The following is a 17,604-nucleotide window of genomic DNA, read 5'->3' as shown; positions in this document are numbered from 1 at the left end:
GCAATAATTGACAATCAAAATTAAGAAGCAAATGATACCTATAAGTCCTACTAGTCAGTAGTAAACACGAAGTAGTTGCTATTTACCTACCGTTGAGGAGTTCCCTTGACTACCTTCCGTTTCCATCATCAGATCAGCTCAAGGTCACCATCATATTTTTTTTAATGTTAAAAATATAGGTAAGTACCTATGTACTTTCTAAATGTCATTAACTACAATCGGTTAATAGGTACCCAAAATGGAAATTCATAGCCTGTTTTTAACCCTTTACCCACCCTTGGAGGTGGAATCAAAATTTGAAAAAAATGGGACCACATGGGATCTCAACCCAATACATAAAAAAAAAAATTTTCAAAATCGGTCCATAAACGGTGAAGTAATCGGTGATCATACATAAATTCTTTATTGTTGCGGCTAAAACTTCGACGTCCTCCATCGTTGCTAGCTCAAAGACAACTGAACTCTGCACGAGAGTGTAAACACCCTCTCGCGTCACACGCGAGTGGGTGTTTACATTCGCGCCTCCGCACGAGTGACGAGGCGAGCGAGGAGGCGAGGGCCGAGGCGAGAGTGTAAATGGGGTATTATACCCCATTTACACTCTCGCCTCGGCCCTCGCCTCCTCCATGGGGTATTATACCCCATTTACACTCTCGCCTCGGCCCTCGCCTCCTCGCTCGCCTCGTCACTCGTGCGGAGGCGCGAATGTAAACACCCACTCGCGTGTGACGCGAGTGGGTGTTTACACTCTCGTGCAGAGTTCAGTTGTCTTTGAGCTAGCAACGATGGAGGACGTCGAAGTTTTAGCCGCAACAATAAAGAATTTATGTATGATCACCGATTACTTCGCCGTTTATGGACCGATTTTGAAAATTTTTTTTTTTATGTATTGGGTTGAGATCCCATGTGGTCCCATTTTTTTCAAATTTTGATTCCACCTCCAAGGGTGGGTAAAGGGTTAAAAACAGGCTATGAATTTCCATTTTGGGTACCTATTAACCGATTGTAGTTAATGAAATTTAGAAAGTACATAGGTACTTACCTATATTTATAACATTAAAAAAAATATGATGGTGACCTTGAGCTGATCTGATGATGGAAACGGAAGGTAGTCAAGGGAACTCCTCAACGGTAGGTATATAGCAACTACTTCGTGTTTACTACTGACTAGTAGGACTTATAGGTATCATTTGCTTCTTAATTGTGATTGTCAATTATTACAAATAAACTAAGTATAAATAAGTAATAAAATAAAATAATGATAAAAAAAAAGACTTCAAAAAACCACTAAAACGTAAGAAATAATTTAAGGTTTAGACATGGTTTAGACCTATTCTATGTGACAGTACTAATATATCTAAGCAGGTAAGTACTGCTTTTATTTCTTACGTTTTAGTGTTTTTTTATTATTATTATTTTATTGAAATATTTACTTATATGAAATTAAATGTTTCGTCTTGCGACCAATCCATTATACAACTGAGGAAAAAACACTACGTTATAATTATACGACGACGAACACAACCTGCGCGGCACGATGTAGAAGCCAGAATGAAGCGGACGCGAGAGTGTAAACACCCGCTCGCGTGCGACGCGAGCTCGACGCGAGCTCCTTTGACTCGTGCCCCAAAAACCGCTCCGGACGCGAGCGCCGCGAGTGGCGAGGCGAGCGAGGAGGCGAGCCACGAGCGACTGTTCACACTCGCGCCTCGCCCCTCGCCTTGTCGCTCGCCTCGCCACTCGTGCGAGAGTGTAAATGGGGTATTAAAGTTTCTTTTTGACACTAGCTGTCAACAGTGGGCCATGTGTTGAATAAAATTTACGTAAACAAATTAATAAAAACATCAATTTTAGCCTGATTGCACACAGTGAAACTATTTAACATTAAACATGGAGACAGACAATATCAATGTGAACGATTTTCTTCCCGCTAAGAACCCTATTAAGCTGAAAAATGTGAAGAGAAGGGCGGTTTCCGAGTCGGGAGACACCATGGAGGTGGAAGAACACAACGGCATCCAGGGCAAGGCTAAACACACTCGTCCAAGGGCTAAGAGGTCTAAGAAGAATGCTGAGCCCAACGAGAGCAAGGTCAACATGAGGAAAATACCAGTTCCCGCACACAGGTATAACCTCAAAATTTATAACCTATTAATTTACTTCACTTATTATTAATTCACTTATTATTTTTATCCTAAAATTGTATTTGTTGGTACTTTATGTATTTAGTTATTATTAATGTATGTAACACTGTACATTACAATATTAATTATAGTATGTTTCAATAATTTCAGATACACACCTTTAAAAGAGAGCTGGTTAAAGATATTCACGCCAATAGTGGAACACCTTCTGCTGCAAGTACGCTTCAACACAAAAACTCGTAACGTCGAGATCAAAGTCGGACCTGAAACTAAAGATATAGCTAACTTACAAAAGGCTGCAGACTTCATCAAGGTAATGTTGCTTTTATTGTCCTTTTTAACAATCAATTATAAATAAGTTGTATGAAAATTATTTTAACTTATCCACACAGCAACTGGATGTCACAGAATTTAGAGTCTGACCATTGTGTCAAGGTACCTGGTCATTTATAATTGGTGTGAGGTATTAATTAAGTATGTGATACTCTACAACCCGCTGGCCCTGTGGCCAGATCATGTCTATAACCTGCTAGTCTTGAAGAAGGCTCATGTTATGGAGGGCTGTTTATTTATGATAACAATGATTTGTTATTTTTTCAGGCTTTCATCTATGGCTTTGAAGTAGAAGATGCACTAGCCCTCCTCAGATTGGACGATCTATTTGTTGAATCATTTGAGATCAAAGATGTCAAGACACTGAACGGTGACCACTTAGGAAGAGCCATTGGCCGTCTAGCAGGAAAGGCAGGGAGGACAAAATTCACAATTGAAAATGTAACAAAAACCCGAATAGTCCTGGCTGATTCTAAAATCCACATTTTAGGCAGCTACCAGAATATTGCCTTGGCTAGAAGAGCCATTTGTAACCTGATCATGGGGTCGCCTCCTTCAAAAGTTTACGGAAACCTGCGGAATGTTGCCAACAGAGTCGCTGAGAGATTTTAGTCTAATAAAGTATTTATGGTTCACAGCTATTGAAGTTTATTTTACCATTTACATCCATCGCCCTATGTCTTTTCTATAGTCATATCAGTAATCTTCTACTAGTGGGTAAACTCGCACTTAACTAATACATCTGAGAGCTGAATGGTGCTTGTCCTCCTACCATCCCGCTTTACCTTTGCCTACAGCAACCCTCTTATAAACCCTATAAAGCATTCCTACCTGCATTTTTCCTATTGAATCCTCTTGGACATTTTACAGGATGACACTCACAGTGGCATGTAAAAAAAATACACATTCAATAGAATATTTATTATTTTTCAATAAGAATTAATAACTTACATTTAATTAATCAAACTTAACGTATTAATAAATAATAATGATGAAGATTATTACAAATTATTTTTCCCTTTGGAGCACAAACAAGATAAAATCATTCAAGAAATATTAAATCATATCACGCACTTAAACATAAATGCATAATTATTATAATGAATATTTTATCTATTCCTGGACTTATTAAAAATTAAGTATAACTTTAAGCCTTTATACTCTTTATAGGCTTTTCATCAGATCGAGCTGTGAAACCTAACGTAAAATTGTATGGCGCGGACAGAGGAGCTAGTGCAGAGCGTGTGCCGCTAGGTGGCGACTCTCCCGCGTCATACAAATTCACGTTTACTCGCCGCTTATCGAACAGTGATCACTGCTTCAAAATTGAGGTGAAAGGAAGGTAAATATTTAGGTAAGCTTTTAAAAAATCATAGGGCTGATGATGAAAGGAAACCTGATTGAATTGTATGTAAGTTACATACAGTGCGACAAACTTATCTGTTCCGGTGAGAGCGAACTAAATTGATCCATATCTCATTATTTACTAATGAATTATATATTGATATAGATTAGATGGGTTTATTGAAACCACAAGAGCGAATTACAACTACTGGCAAACTTAAAATCTTATAGAATGAAGAAATATTACACATTTACGTGAGCTGTCACCGGAACAGATAAGTTTGTGGCACTATACAATGAGCCGTTTTCCTTGACAGCTGTCAGTTGAGTTTTTGTTCAAGCCGATAGATGTCGTGGTCGTGACAACATACGTGAGTTGTACCAAACGTCAAATATTGCACACAGAGAGGTTGAAGTATTAAACTCAGTACTATTTAATAGTACTATTTAGTCTAATTAACAAGTTCAGAATGTGTATTTTTCAAGCGTCGTTGCTGTAGATAACGCCTGAGGGCAGATATAGAATTTCCTCTGTGGAAATAAGATGTGAGCAGGATCTTATTTAAATAAGTATAATTTAATTCTTATAAATATTATATCAATACATTTCTTATCGTGGTGTCTACAGTATAGCCATAGCGTCCATAGACAATAATTAAAACTGTAGCCCATAGAGCATCCATAGAGTGTGGCCATAGCGTCCATAGTTACTGCCACTTCTCACTACAACAGGATCTTATACTTGTCGTGCCTCGGCACAGTGGACAGCACGAGGCGCGCGTCGTAGCTGAGCGAGGCGAAGGTCCAGGGGTCGGCGGCGCTCCACTCCGCGCAGTACACAGAGTCCGAGTGCGCGGAGTACGCCTGCAGCACGCCGTCTTCTAGTCTGTGGACCGGAGGGTTATTGTTCTGAGTTAGTGACGGAAAAAATCAGAAGGGGGAAGCACGGGGCAAAATCGTGACAAAAGTTTTCCGTTGCGCTCACCCACATCGTGCGGCTTCGATAGCGAGTGCGACGACTTTTGTCACGTCTTGCGCCCCGTGCTAGGCCATCAGGTGATGGTGATGGTACTCACTGGGCGCGGTCGCGGCCGTGAGCAGCGCTGCTGGTCATGATGATAGTAAGGGGCAGAGAAACCTGACCCCTTCAGAAGCATTGTAACTATGAGAGGGGGGTCAGGTTTGTCTACACATGACACGCTGGCGGCGGCGGTGAGCAGCGCTGCTGGTGATGATGATGATGATGGTACTCACTGGGCAGCACCGCCGTCTCGCTCGCAGACGCTGGCGGCGGCCGTGAGCAGCGCGCGCGCGTCCGACGAACCCGTCAGCAGCAGCTGCTCGTGGTATGTGTTGTAGCGGACCGTCCACACCCTGGAAATGAGAATTACATTTAAACTACAAAACTTGACTAGTTAGGGTAAGAATAGGGCCAACCGCTCATGAAAATGGCACATACGCACTGGCCTCACAATCCCATATCTGTCATAATTTATTTGAATTACAGTGCGTTCAGTTGACAAGCGCTATAAACAAGCGTTTTGATAACGCGCGTTTACAACTACATACATGTACATAGATGTAGTTGTAAACGAGCATTATCAAAACGCGTGTTGAGCGCTTGTCATCTGAACGTACTCTTAGGCTCAGCATGCGGGTGACAATGTTGAAATGATTGTACAAAACGAATTTTAGTTATACTTTCCTTTTTAAAATATAGCAGGAGCCCTATAACGTTTGACTTACAGATCCCTATCCCACGTAAATAAGTTGGATTTTCCTTGAAAACTAGAATTTAAGTTACTACTACTACCTACTAATAAAATGTATGGATTTGACAGGTTGCCTTAAGACTAATGCTATATGTTTTTATAAGTGTAGTCGAGTTGGTGTGGTACCTCGACGCCCTGATAAACCTTCACCCTACAGGCTGTTGCAAAAGTTGTGTACTACGCTGACTCAGGGGATCGTAGTCCTAGAACAAAAGTTGTTTAGACCGCCTGAATGATTATTTTTGGCTTAGCATATCTCACCAATGCGAGTGGTCCTGCCGCGTGAAGATGGGCTCCTTGCTGCTGCGGTAGTCCCAGATGTTGAGCGCCCCGTCGTCGCCCACGCTGGCCAGCTGGAACTGTCTGAAATTATATGTTAACCATGTAAACCGCTTTTCACTATACAGGGTGTTGCAAAAAGGGTAACTTAAGCTGCGTACAGACCGGCCCAACGAATGCCCAACGATGGATATTTATCATACATAATACAGGGCAGATTGCAGCAACGAAGGTCAACGAAATCCGTTCGTTGGCGTTCGTTTGGCCGGTTTGTACGCAGCTTAAGGTGAAACCTACGCGTGCAGCATGTTATATCTAAGCTCGAAAATGAAATCAGAATGTCAAAATTCGCAAAAAAAATATTCATGTTCCTTAGAAACTTTGTTGGTCACTGTGGTATTCTCCGGCGGTCATTTCTCCGCATGACTTTTCTTCAACAGAATGTTTCACCAAAGAACGATACACCGACAGAATTATTCGCCTCCGAATATATGGACGACGGAATCTTAGTCGTAGCCGTATCGCCGTTTTTGAAAGAGTACAATGCACATACATATCTATAATCAGATTCTAGGACATCTATGTCCTCATGATGTTTTGCTTCACCGTAAGAGCGATGGCGCCCTCCTGCCCGCTGGACTGACGACCTTAGGCGGGTGGCGGGTAGTGGTTGAATGAGGAAGGCCGAGGACCGAGTGTTGTGGCGCTCCTTGGGAGAGGCCTATGTCCAGCAGTGGATGATTATTGGCTGATGATGATGATGATGATGATGATGAAGAGCGATGGTATTCGAACCCGCATATCTGGCCTGAGAAGCGGGCGCTAACTCAACTGAGCTACCACCGCTCTTATGAAATATGTAACCAGCAATAGTATCTAAAAAACATGTTGGGATTGAAGTAGATGCCCCTGATCCATCAAGCAAACCCGCCATGGGTGCAACATTAGTAAGAAAAACAATGAAAATTAGTCTCTAACCTGTTGGGATTGAAGTCGATATCCGTGGCGGAGCAAGCCCATTTACCCAAAGACTCATTTAAGTTTGAATAAAAAATATAAAGTGAGATGTCCCCAAGTCTTATATTATTATACAGTCAACAATAGCCTCCAACCTGTTGGGATTAAAGTCGATATCCCTGACGAGCTGCTTGTGCGCGGCCTCCACGCTCCACGCGGGCGCGGCGCAGCGCAGGTCGTAGCTGCGGATGTGCGTGTCTTGGATTATTGCCAACTGGAATATAGTACATAATATATTACATTATGTATACCTACGTCTAGTACAGTCTGTTTTATCTCAGATACTAAATTGACAGATTCTGAACGGATCATCAACAGTGGATTGTCCAGCCCATAGAACGATACGTCACTTAATCGCGGGACAATCGATTGTTGAACCGTTCAGAATCTGTTACCGAAGACTGCAATGAAACCTAATTCCTATCTGTAGTGACACGTTTGGACGTAATAGCTAACTTTTTATTAACAGCAGATGCTGAGTCATCTTAGAATAGAATATTGCTTTATTGAACACCACATAAATCAAATATACTTATAGACTAGACTAGAACTAATGTACAATAGGCGGCCTTATCGCCTTTTACATACAGTATAGTATAAAGGATGTTGCGAAAGTGGTAGGTATAGTAAGCTAAGTGGATGGATGAGGTAGGCCGAGAGAGAGAGGCCTATGTACATTACCTGTCCAGTAGGCGCGTGCGGGCTCCACTTCCCCCCGCCGCACTTGCCGCGGCGCCCCTCCCCCGCGCCCGCCACCGCCGCCCCCCCGTCGTACACGCGCGCCCCCGCTGACGTCATCACGGCCACGCGCCCCGCGTCGGTGGGGTGCCACTCGGCGCAGCGGAGCTCTTCGTCTGGCTTCTAGAAGGTGAGAAGTGGGATTCGAAGACAAATGGCAGACTTCGGAGTTCAAAATAAGTAGGTATAATTCAGAATAGTGCTAGTAATTTGGAATAGCAAGGTATTACAGAAATGATAGTTTTACTAATTTTCATCAAATTAGTAGAAAGGGCTCAAAAACAAATTTAAAAAACAAAATTTATCACAATCTTAAATTAAAGTTGTATGTTTGCCAAATCATAAAAAAACATCTTCATCTGACAAATTTCAAGCTGCTTACCTCTGGTTTGATAGTAAGTAGATGCTCCATGTCCTCAGCATTCCTACTCTGTATTGCGCTGAGCTCATCCATATCTTTCGGGATCACCTGAAACACCAATTTATAATATTATTTTGCTAATAAATATAATGTCAGGGATAAGTATAAGATCAGTAAAGTAATTTCTTGGATTAAGTAAATATTCAGCCCTTTTGCCACACAGTAACAGTTACAGAATATCACCAACTGCTACAGCAGTATGGCTGTATGACTACAATTAGGGCTAATTTTATTTCACAAATTGTGAAGTTCTGGAGAGCTGTCATGCAATCAATATGTTTAAAGCAATAAGCTACAGTCAAGCAGCACTCCAATACTTCATATTTCGTCAATCAAGAGTACCCATCCAGAACCATACCTCAATAGTAGGAAGCTTGAATATAGAGACGCCCATGGTGCACTGTACCGTGACAGGATCATAGGAGTTGTGAGTAGTCATGAGGGTAGCCACGTCGTGCGGCGAGCAGCGGAGGTGCCATATCTCACCGATCTCATGTTTGAATACCTGGAAATTTTACAAAGGCAAAGTTTTGTGTAAGGATACAAGAAAAACTTAAAATTTTCATAGATAATCCATAGATTAGCACCAAGGTCCAAATATAGGGTGGAAGTTTAAAACTTCAAGGAATTTTGGGAGCAAAGATTCCATTCTATTGAGTAAGGTGCAGGAAATAATAACAATGAAATATTAAATTTGATTTGATTTGATATTTAATGTACTCATATGCAATATAGGTCAGGGGCAGAGAAACCTGATAGCTCTCTCATAGTAAAAATGTGTCTGAAAGGGGTCAGATTTCTCTGCCCTTCACTATTCTTTTTGGGGGTGTTAGTAAGCTGCATAAGACTGCCCAGCTCACTCCAATGGAAACTTTCTACATATCCATAAGGTCTAAGCCCCAATGTAGCAAATAAGATGTGTTACCCTGGTCATAATTTCCCTAGGCCTCAACTCCAATGTAGTGAATGTGATGTGTTACCCTGGTGTGCAAAGCGCCGGTGTCCTCCTCAAGCTCCACCACATGCACCTGGTTGGACTGCGGCTTCAGGCTCTGCGTGCCGATGAGGAACCTCACGGCGTCACTCTCTGCGTACTGGGGGGATAGCGCTCGGGTCTGTTGGGATACAGATAGAGGTCTTTATTGCACAAAAACAGTTTTACAAACATTAATAGCACAATCAGTGGCCTTATTACTAAAAGTAGTGTCTTCCAGACAACCACATAATAGTAAGATCATCAAGGTAAAAGTAAAGAGACTAGGAAGGGTGGAAGTTTTTTCATGGTTCTCTTAAAAATTTATAAATGAAAGAACTTGCCTGGTTTTCAAGACCGTAGATAATCGAATTGCCGTCTTCCATAATGCCTTCATTAACTAGATTTCTGATAAAATTAATTAAAAAACATTATTTTATAATGTTTGTTGACAAAACAATAATCAGCTTCAGCTGATATGACACTGACATTGATATAATGACGACACATCACTGTCAAAATTGACAAATATCTCAATAACCATAGACCTACTACCTCTAGACTGGCAATCGCCGTGTGCACTATTCTCTTTCTCACTCAAACCATAGATGTTGCCGACAAAAAAATTAAACCTAAATATGGGGAAATTTAACTTATCATAATAACAAAAACAAAACTTGAGTATATCGTCGGTTGATAGGAAAAAGACACTAAAGGCTAATTTTTCAATAGCCAGATAAAAGTTTTGCTGGGAAATAATTTTTGATGCTGTTGCGTCTCAATGTTTCTCAATGTTTGTATTACCCAGATAACATTTATCTGAATATTGAAAAAATCAGCCTTAGTGAGTTTTTCCTGTCAACCGACGATATAAGAAAAAAAACTTTACTCATACTTATTTGATTTCAATATAATTATTTAATATACACAAACTGAGTGGATTGTATGATTCATTGTCTTCGTCCAATCGAAACAATCCTCTTCAAAATGTGCCGAACACAATTTTTGTACGTTTCTTTGGTTCCCAATTTGTGCGACCGGTAATATCCATTTTCTTGATATATTTTTTTCTGTCGGAAACCTATGAAGCAGAGATAAATGGATGAGCATGAGCATTATAATCGTGGGCCAAATATGTGATGGGGTTTTTTTTAAAGGAAATACGCATTTCGTATCAATACAATAAACTTTATATTATACAGAAGAAATCACACATAGAAGAAAAAAACGAAACGAACGTTTCCTCACAATGAGAGGCACCTCATTTGAAAGAGGAGAATGGCTTCTACAAAATACAATCTTCACAAAAACCGAATTCGTGCGCCCCATTTGTAAACCCAACCCGAGTCCGTTACAATTTCTAGTATTTTCTTTGCATACTATAATATTTGTGGGTAAAATAAATTTTCAATAACTTGCAACACCATGTGATTTGTTATGATATGGTACCTCGTAATTTTTACTTAAAACTGATACTAAAAGACCTTACAGTATTAAAATTAGTATCGTTTTATATTAAAATCGAGCCAATAGATAGTACTATGATGAATGTAAGCTTGTTAAACTTGATAGTATCTACTTACATGTGAAAATATATCTCATCCATCATTCCATCGTGTTTTCGTTCAATATGCTCTATACAACCGAACAAAATCCACCCACCCATGTCACACACTCGTTAAGTGATGATAATAGTCTAATAAACTTAATAAACACCCACAAATCACTAGCAAATCAAAAATAAATAGCATTTAGAAAATTTTGTTGTAACTGTCAGTCTTTGTTTGGCACAGATTTTTCATTTGTTTCATTGTTTGGCACAGATAACTGACGTAAACAGGCGCCACAGCAAAAAGGACAAAAAACATTTACAGCTTAACGTTTTTTTCTTACGCTTAATGTAGCTAAGCGTCTCTTTTTCGCAATGTCAGAACTGTCACGATTATACCCCTGTGTCAATAACACACTTTAAGGAAGCATCTTAGATCGTCATACTTGTATTTATAGGTACTTTATACAAAACAAATATCATACATACATAATATATGTAGGCATTACGTCTAAATGACTGATATTATAGTAACCCATCGACCTACATGTTATGTAGATATTTGAAATTGTAGTTCGCATAGAACGTAAAGTATGGATACGATGGCTTTAGTACGATTTAAATAAAAACACACAGAGTAATATGTGAACTAATCCCAATGTCTTTATCCTGAGCATAAAATTAATTATTCCATAATACCACAAACATTCTAATAGTCAATCAATAAATGACTCAAAATGAGGTGTAGAGTGCGTGAGCAGGTAACTAAGTGATTCAAGTGATAAATATTCCATCATATTATTGTCTAAACCTATTCATAAATGAAAAAAAAATAATAGAAAAGAAGTTGTAGATTTTTAAATCCCCTTTTAGAATATTATATATGTCGCAGGCAACTGGTTTAATCTCCTGTTTGATTGAACCACTAGCCCGTTCATTGGATGGCGCTATTCAGTTGTATGACTAAAGGACAACTCGTCAAGGCGAACACAAGTAACGCACTTTAAAGCTAATTTATTTGCAAAAAACTAACAATATAGGTGCTTTTTGTGTCAGCTGTTAGCTGTTAGACGCCATATTTGTTTTATTCACCACCTGACTGATTTTAAGTCAGCTAACTAGTTGGACGTTTTGTGACGCTTGTACAATCAACGTTCGGCCTAGTCATACAACTGAACAGCGCCATCCAATGAACGGGCTAGTGGTTCAATCAAACATGAGATTAAACCAGTTGCCTGCGACATATACATATGCTGGTCAATGTCCAACCCCCCTAAAGTTACAGCTATTTTACTTACACTTAAGCTTACTAACTCGGTGAGCTATGTCAGTGATTTACCATCTGACTGATTTTAAGTCCGCTAACTAGTTGGACGTTTTGTGACGCTTGTACAATCAACGTTCGGCCTAGTCATACAACTGAGTAGCGTTCATTGGATGGCGCTATTCAGTTGTATGACTAAAGGACAACTCGTCAAGTCGTTGATTGTAACGTTCGACGTCTTGACTGAACGTCATTCAGCGAAGTCGTTGAATGTGATATAGTATAGCAACTTTGTAATGTCTGGTTAGGGTGAACATGACCAGACAAGAGTCAACAAAAATACGTTACAAAGATCTTATCTCACAAATTAACTAAACAATAACAATAAACGTACCTTCATATTGTTGTTCATAATTATCCAGTTTCACCACAATTTTTTTGAAAATATCCGCCCGCGGCGTAATAATAGGTAAATCCATGTTGTCACACTATTTTAACACAAATAACGCACTTTAAAGCTAATTTATTTGCAAAAAACTAACAATATAGGTGCTTTTTGTGTCAGCTGTTAGCTGTTAGACGCCATATTTGTTTTGTTCACCACCTGACTGATTTTAAGTCAGCTAACTAGTTGGACGTTTTGTGACGCTTATGCAATCAACGTTCGGCCTAGTCATACAACTAAGCAGCGTCATCCATTAGCTAGCGGTTCAATCAAACAGGAGATTAAACCAGATGCCTGCGACATATATATTCTAAAAGGGAATTTAAAAATCTACAGCTTCTTTCCTATTCATTTTTTCATTTATGAATAGGTTTAGACAATATACGGTTAGGAATTAGAAAAAAACATATGATATAAAAGTTTTAGATAATTTTAAGAACTCCATTTTATTCTTTAACAATATTTCTCTCCGATGCACCGTTTTCGAGATAAAAGCAAAAAAGCAAAATTTCGTACCTTTAACCCCCCTCCTCCCCCCCGCTCATCACCTAGGAGTCAGGACTTTTGGTATGTTAACAAACTAAGCCCCCTGAACAAGTTTCTGAAGAAATCTCTTAGTTACCTGCTCATGCACTCTACACCTCATTCCTTGACTGGACTAAACTCCTTTTCCTATTGCTACATTTTGTTTCTCATATCCACATGCTGAAAGTAACTGTGTGCCGGCTATTATGTACCTAGTTAGTCAGGGTGTAGGTGGGTACCCGCGGAATTCTACATGCCGAACTGACGTGCGACGCCCACGGGACAGGTTGAAGAAGCCGAAGTTATTTCAACAACCGTCAATGAATTTCTGTTTTACCTAGGGTTCGTATGAAGACCATCTTTTTGTGCTTTATTGGGAAAGATTTCAAAGTTATATGTGCCGAGAGTACTTACTTACCTTTTTTCAAATATCAATAAGTTTTCATACAGACAAAAGTGTGCACTCACACCATTGACTTATATATTACTACTACTTTTGAAATCATTGACTCACACGCACACAACGGTCACCGACGCGACGTCGTGTTTGCTATACTGCGCCTGGGCAGAGTGCCGGAATGTGCACCAGCAAACCGTCACTGAACTCCCATACAATATTTTAGTACTTTTTTATGAGTTTCACCGTTGGTCTAGTGCCCATCAATGTTTTAAATCTTATTTTTCTTAGCTAGAGGGAGACTAGAATTAAGATTAGCGTCAGTCGCTGACTGCGCCGATCTATACCATAGTTAAAATAGAGCCGTTTTCCTTGACAGCTGTCAGTTGAGCTTTTGGGTAAGAGGATAGATGGCGTGAAAACGCAGTGTATCAACTGTCAAAAATTACATAGAGAGCAAAGAGTTCTAAACTCAGAATAAGAACTCAAACTCAAACTATCTCAAAAGAGTCACTATCTCAAGTGCACTAACCCTACAGTATCAAGGGAGGAGGAGCAGATAGCTCAACTACAACTCAATTAATACAGGAGAAACACAAGGAAACTGAGAAAACTTGAAAAGAAAGGCTGTACGCACAATCGCACTGAACGCTGAAGCAACAGTGACATCGACATCATAGAGAAAATAATACTACAATTCTACCTACCTACGTCACTTTCACATTTCGTTAGCCTCACAGAATAACATATTGTGATCTGAGTGTGTTCTGAGCAAGTTCTGAGGGTTTGAAAGTTGGTACAACCCCAGACAACGCCATCTATTTCTCCAAAAAGGAACTTTTTTTTTTTTTAACAAACGCCTCAAGTTTGCGCTACTAGCATGATTATCACGTTAAACATGCGTTCAACAGGATGTTCCCACGGGCCCGGTATCGCTGTAACATGACGTCCGAATTGCTATCTCTTCGTTTCCGTTTGACATTGCATTTTTCCTTCCCATCTTCCTAATATGACTCATGTCATTGTTCCGCTGTAGCTTTTCAGCGCGAACTGCGCATCGAATTTTAAGGGTTTCCCGGGATATAAAGGGGATTCCTCTTTAAAAAGTAGCCTATCTTCTTCAGGCTATAGCAGTTTACTGCTGGGCGTAGCGTAGCGTGGCGTACGCAGGCCTATCTCAAAGCACGCCACTGGATGCGATCTATAGCTTTCGCATCCAATCATTAGAGGTGTACCTTTTTCAAGTCGTCACCCCATCTAACCAGAGGGCGTCCTACACTGCGTTGCCTAGTCACGGTCTTCACTTCAGAACACGTTTACCCCATCGGTTATCGGTTCTTCGATATAACTCGGTTACTTAAGTTCTCTGTCGGATTACTTCGTTGCGAATGTGATCTTTTAGAGACACTCCAAGCATAGCTCTATTCATAGCTCGCTGAATGACTTTCAGTCTAGGTGGACCTCTGATTGGAAGTTGTTTCTACTCAACTGCAGTTCGAGTCTATAATTATGTTTTTTTTTTAAAGCATTTTTTATTTAATTGAAAAACTTAGGTTTATACATTTTACAGCGAACGAAAACCTGACATGGTTTATCTGTCGCTGTCAGTGCTCACTTATTTTTATATAAAACTATTTAAGCAGACACAATATGTATACCTACTTAACATGAACAATGAAAAAAAAGTAAATAAAGTTATGTAGTACGCTTATAACTATCTATGAAATGGTTTTTTATCTTACTGCTAAACTTATCAGTAGTCACAAATATGTTCTGCATCTCCAATGGCAGTTCGTTTAGCACGTTAGGCAAGTAGTACATCCATGTTCTTTGACCATACACATTATTGACCTTAGGCAAGTTGAATGATTTTTGATACAGTATGTTACGCAATCCATCTGGTCGCTTTTTCTTATTAAGTTTACTTTTATTTTGGTTTTCCTCGATTAGTGTATGTAATTTAGTTTTATCAAAAATTGAGAGTATTTTACAATAATTAAATAGGTCGTTATAATCGTTATTCTTTTTGCATTCTAATTTAACTTTTTTGGGAACTATGATTTTTAGAATACTAATTTGTAGTTTGTAAATATAATCTAAATACGTTTTATAAGTTTTTCCGTAACTGGATAATCCGTATCCAATGATTGAATCGGCCATAGATAGGTATATTAGTCGTAAGATTTTATACGGAACTTTATATTTTAATATTGCAAGCTTGCTTTGTATAGCCCTCAGTTTATGACATACGTGTTGTATGTGTGGCCCCCAGTTAAAACGCTCGTCAATAATAAGTCCTAAATATTTGTGTTGCTGTACTATTTCTAGCGCTTTACAGCTGCAATTTTGGTGTTTATTATGGAAGCAATCGTGTTCATGAGTTATAACTTTTATTGAATAGTCGGCTGTATTGTGCGAGGACCTTATGTGAATGAGTTTAGTTTTGTTACTGTTTATCACCAGCCCCACATCGTGTGCCCATTTGCAAATTAGATCAAAGTTTTGTTGCATGTGTCTTTCTGCTACCTTTATGTCCCTATGAGCTGTGATGAGGCATGTATCATCGGCAAACTGATAAACTGACCCTTCTTTAATAACGTTGCACATAGGGAATGCAATCTCGTACGAGATTTCCACCTAGCGAGATCTCGCGAGACTCAAAACGCAGTCTCGCGAGATCTCGCAAATTACGAGATCTCGCGAGATTGGGAGAATGTCAATAAAAACATTATGCAAATGCTTGTATTAGGAACTAGTAACTGACATGATTTGTAATTAAATGGTTAATTCGTTGTAAGTTATTAAAATAATGTAAGTTTCTTTTAAAAATCAACAGCAGAGTACTTATTATTTTGTCTCTAACTCTAATAACATTTGTTTATGTCTTTACCTAATTATTATAAGTCCCTACTGTAGCTAATAAGTTCAAATTCATACAATATTGGTAACAAAATAATGATCTATATTAAGTATTGCTTTAGTTTCAATAATTAAGAGTAATACAACATTACTTTTTATAAATAAAAACAAAAAAAAAACTTCACAAGTTTGAAATAAATGTTGTGAGATCGTATTAATCAAATACAATAAGTTTAAAGTAGAAGATGAAGTTATCAAGGTACGGAAGGGCAAGTTAGTTTGTCTGAAAATGGCTTGTCAAAAAACACATAGGTATTTTGCATGAAAAACACGTCGTCACGCTGCATTTCTCGATCTCGTTATCACGCGAGATCTCGTACAAAATTTGACGAGATTCAATCTCGTAAAATTCGGCCGAGATCTCGCGAGATTGAGATCTCGGCGAGACGAGATTGCATTCCCTAGTTGCACATATCATTTACATAAAATAAATACTCCAAAGGGGCTATAATGGATCCTTGGGCCGTTCCCTCTTCTGTAGGTATACAGTTACTAAGCGTATCAGAAATTTTTACTACCGTTTGCCTACTGTTATGGTAATTTTTTAAGCAGTTGAGTAATGGTCCGGAGATGCCGTTTTGTTCTAATTTATTATAAAGTGTTACGTGTCTTAATGTGTCAAATGCTTTACTGAAATCTATGTAAGTGGTAAGTACATGTTTTTTGTTGTTAAGGTGTTCGTTAATTTCATTTGTAAATTTAGATAATAGTTTTGTCGTACTCTGGTTTTTTTGAAATCCGTATTGATTGTTGTTGATTATATTATTCTTTTGTATGTAATTATTTATTTGATTGCCGAAATATCTTTCTATAATTTTGTCGATACATGATAGTATGGTAATCGGTCTATAATTGTTTACGTCATTTTGTTTACCACTTTTGTAAATTGGTCGTATTACACCAATTTTTAACTGCTCTGGGTAAATGGATGACTCAATGCATGTATTTATTAGGTGGGTGATTATGGGTACAAGATCGTTACTTATATATTGAATGTCCTCAACTCGTATTCCGTCTAAGCCCGGACTTTTTTTTGTGTTCATGTGTCGAATAATTTTTTCCGTTATTTCATTTGTAACTTTATATAGTTTTATGCATTTGTCAGTTTTATTTATATATGTGTTATTTATAAGTAAAGGAATTTGGCAGTCTATGCATATATTTTTAACGTTTTTGCTAAAACCTTCCGCAAACTCATTGGTAATTTGTTTCATGTTACTTTTGAAAGCATGGCATATAATATTATCTATAGATTTGGTCATTTTTCCGCATAACTTGTTTATTATTTTTATTTATGTATAAAAGCGCTCAAGAACAATGTAGCACTGATGCCGATTCTGAAGGCTGAAAGTTAATAACTACATAGCAAATGTAAAATGAGATTTACAAAAAACCCTACTGTTTCGATTTGACATGAAGATTTTGACAGCGTTTTGACTAAGTACCTACATGGTACCTACGTTTTTGTCTATGTCACAATAGTT

The 17,604-nt window shown here is 38.7% G+C and overlaps 3 protein-coding genes across 4 annotated transcripts; 1 reads left to right on the top strand and 2 right to left on the bottom strand.

Annotated features, from left to right (window-relative positions):
* Positions 1-1,776: 1,776 nt before the first annotated feature.
* Positions 1,777-3,114, top strand: LOC105385340 (RNA-binding protein pno1). The gene is made up of 3 exons (XM_011555700.3): positions 1,777-2,126; positions 2,295-2,457; positions 2,745-3,114. Exons 1-3 carry the CDS (start codon positions 1,891-1,893, stop codon positions 3,087-3,089), a joined length of 744 nt encoding a protein of 247 aa, XP_011554002.3. The 5' UTR covers positions 1,777-1,890; the 3' UTR covers positions 3,090-3,114.
* A 1,329-nt stretch (positions 3,115-4,443) lies between these two features.
* On the bottom strand, positions 4,444-9,479 carry LOC105383424 (EARP and GARP complex-interacting protein 1). 2 transcript variants are annotated; one of them, XM_048628121.1, is made up of 9 exons: positions 9,366-9,407; positions 9,029-9,163; positions 8,407-8,553; positions 8,010-8,096; positions 7,571-7,747; positions 6,985-7,103; positions 5,855-5,956; positions 5,076-5,195; positions 4,444-4,707 (listed from the first exon to the last, which is right to left on the bottom strand). In XM_048628121.1, the coding sequence occupies exons 1-9, from the start codon at positions 9,405-9,407 to the stop codon at positions 4,545-4,547; spliced, it is 1,092 nt and encodes a 363-aa protein (XP_048484078.1). In that variant the 3' UTR covers positions 4,444-4,544. The 2 variants fall into 2 exon arrangements, with proteins under 2 accessions (XP_048484078.1, XP_048484077.1); XM_048628120.1 differs by having other exon boundaries at positions 4,447-4,707; positions 7,571-7,750; positions 9,366-9,479.
* A 5,244-nt stretch (positions 9,480-14,723) lies between these two features.
* Positions 14,724-17,026, bottom strand: LOC125490073. Its single transcript, XM_048628122.1, has 2 exons — positions 16,532-17,026; positions 14,724-15,806 (listed from the first exon to the last, which is right to left on the bottom strand). Coding segments are annotated over exons 1-2 (912 nt in total). The 5' UTR covers positions 16,534-17,026; the 3' UTR covers positions 14,724-14,896.
* Between the last annotated feature and the right edge of the window lie 578 nt (positions 17,027-17,604).

The sequence above is a fragment of the Plutella xylostella genome, chromosome 20 (genome assembly GCF_932276165.1).
Source record: "Plutella xylostella chromosome 20, ilPluXylo3.1, whole genome shotgun sequence".
NCBI lineage: Eukaryota > Metazoa > Arthropoda > Insecta > Lepidoptera > Plutellidae > Plutella > Plutella xylostella.
The sequence above is the reverse complement of the archived record's forward strand: the minus strand, read 5'-3'. Positions and strand labels throughout refer to the sequence as shown.

Excerpts from the sequence above, each read along its gene's own strand:
- LOC105385340 (XM_011555700.3), top strand. The coding sequence starts at position 1,891 with ATGGAGACAGACAATATCAATGTGAACGATTTTCTTCCCGCTAAGAAC. Across the intron at positions 2,127-2,294 it reads ATACCAGTTCCCGCACACAG|ATACACACCTTTAAAAGAGA; the intron begins GTATAACCTCAA and ends CAATAATTTCAG. Across the intron at positions 2,458-2,744 it reads AGGCTGCAGACTTCATCAAG|GCTTTCATCTATGGCTTTGA; the intron begins GTAATGTTGCTT and ends TTATTTTTTCAG.
- LOC105383424 (XM_048628120.1), bottom strand. The coding sequence starts at position 9,407 with ATGGAAGACGGCAATTCGATTATCTACGGTCTTGAAAACCAG. Across the intron at positions 7,104-7,570 it reads CGCACGCGCCTACTGGACAG|TTGGCAATAATCCAAGACAC; the intron begins GTAATGTACATA and ends ACTATATTCCAG. Across the intron at positions 5,957-6,984 it reads ATCGACTTTAATCCCAACAG|ACAGTTCCAGCTGGCCAGCG; the intron begins GTTGGAGGCTAT and ends ATATAATTTCAG.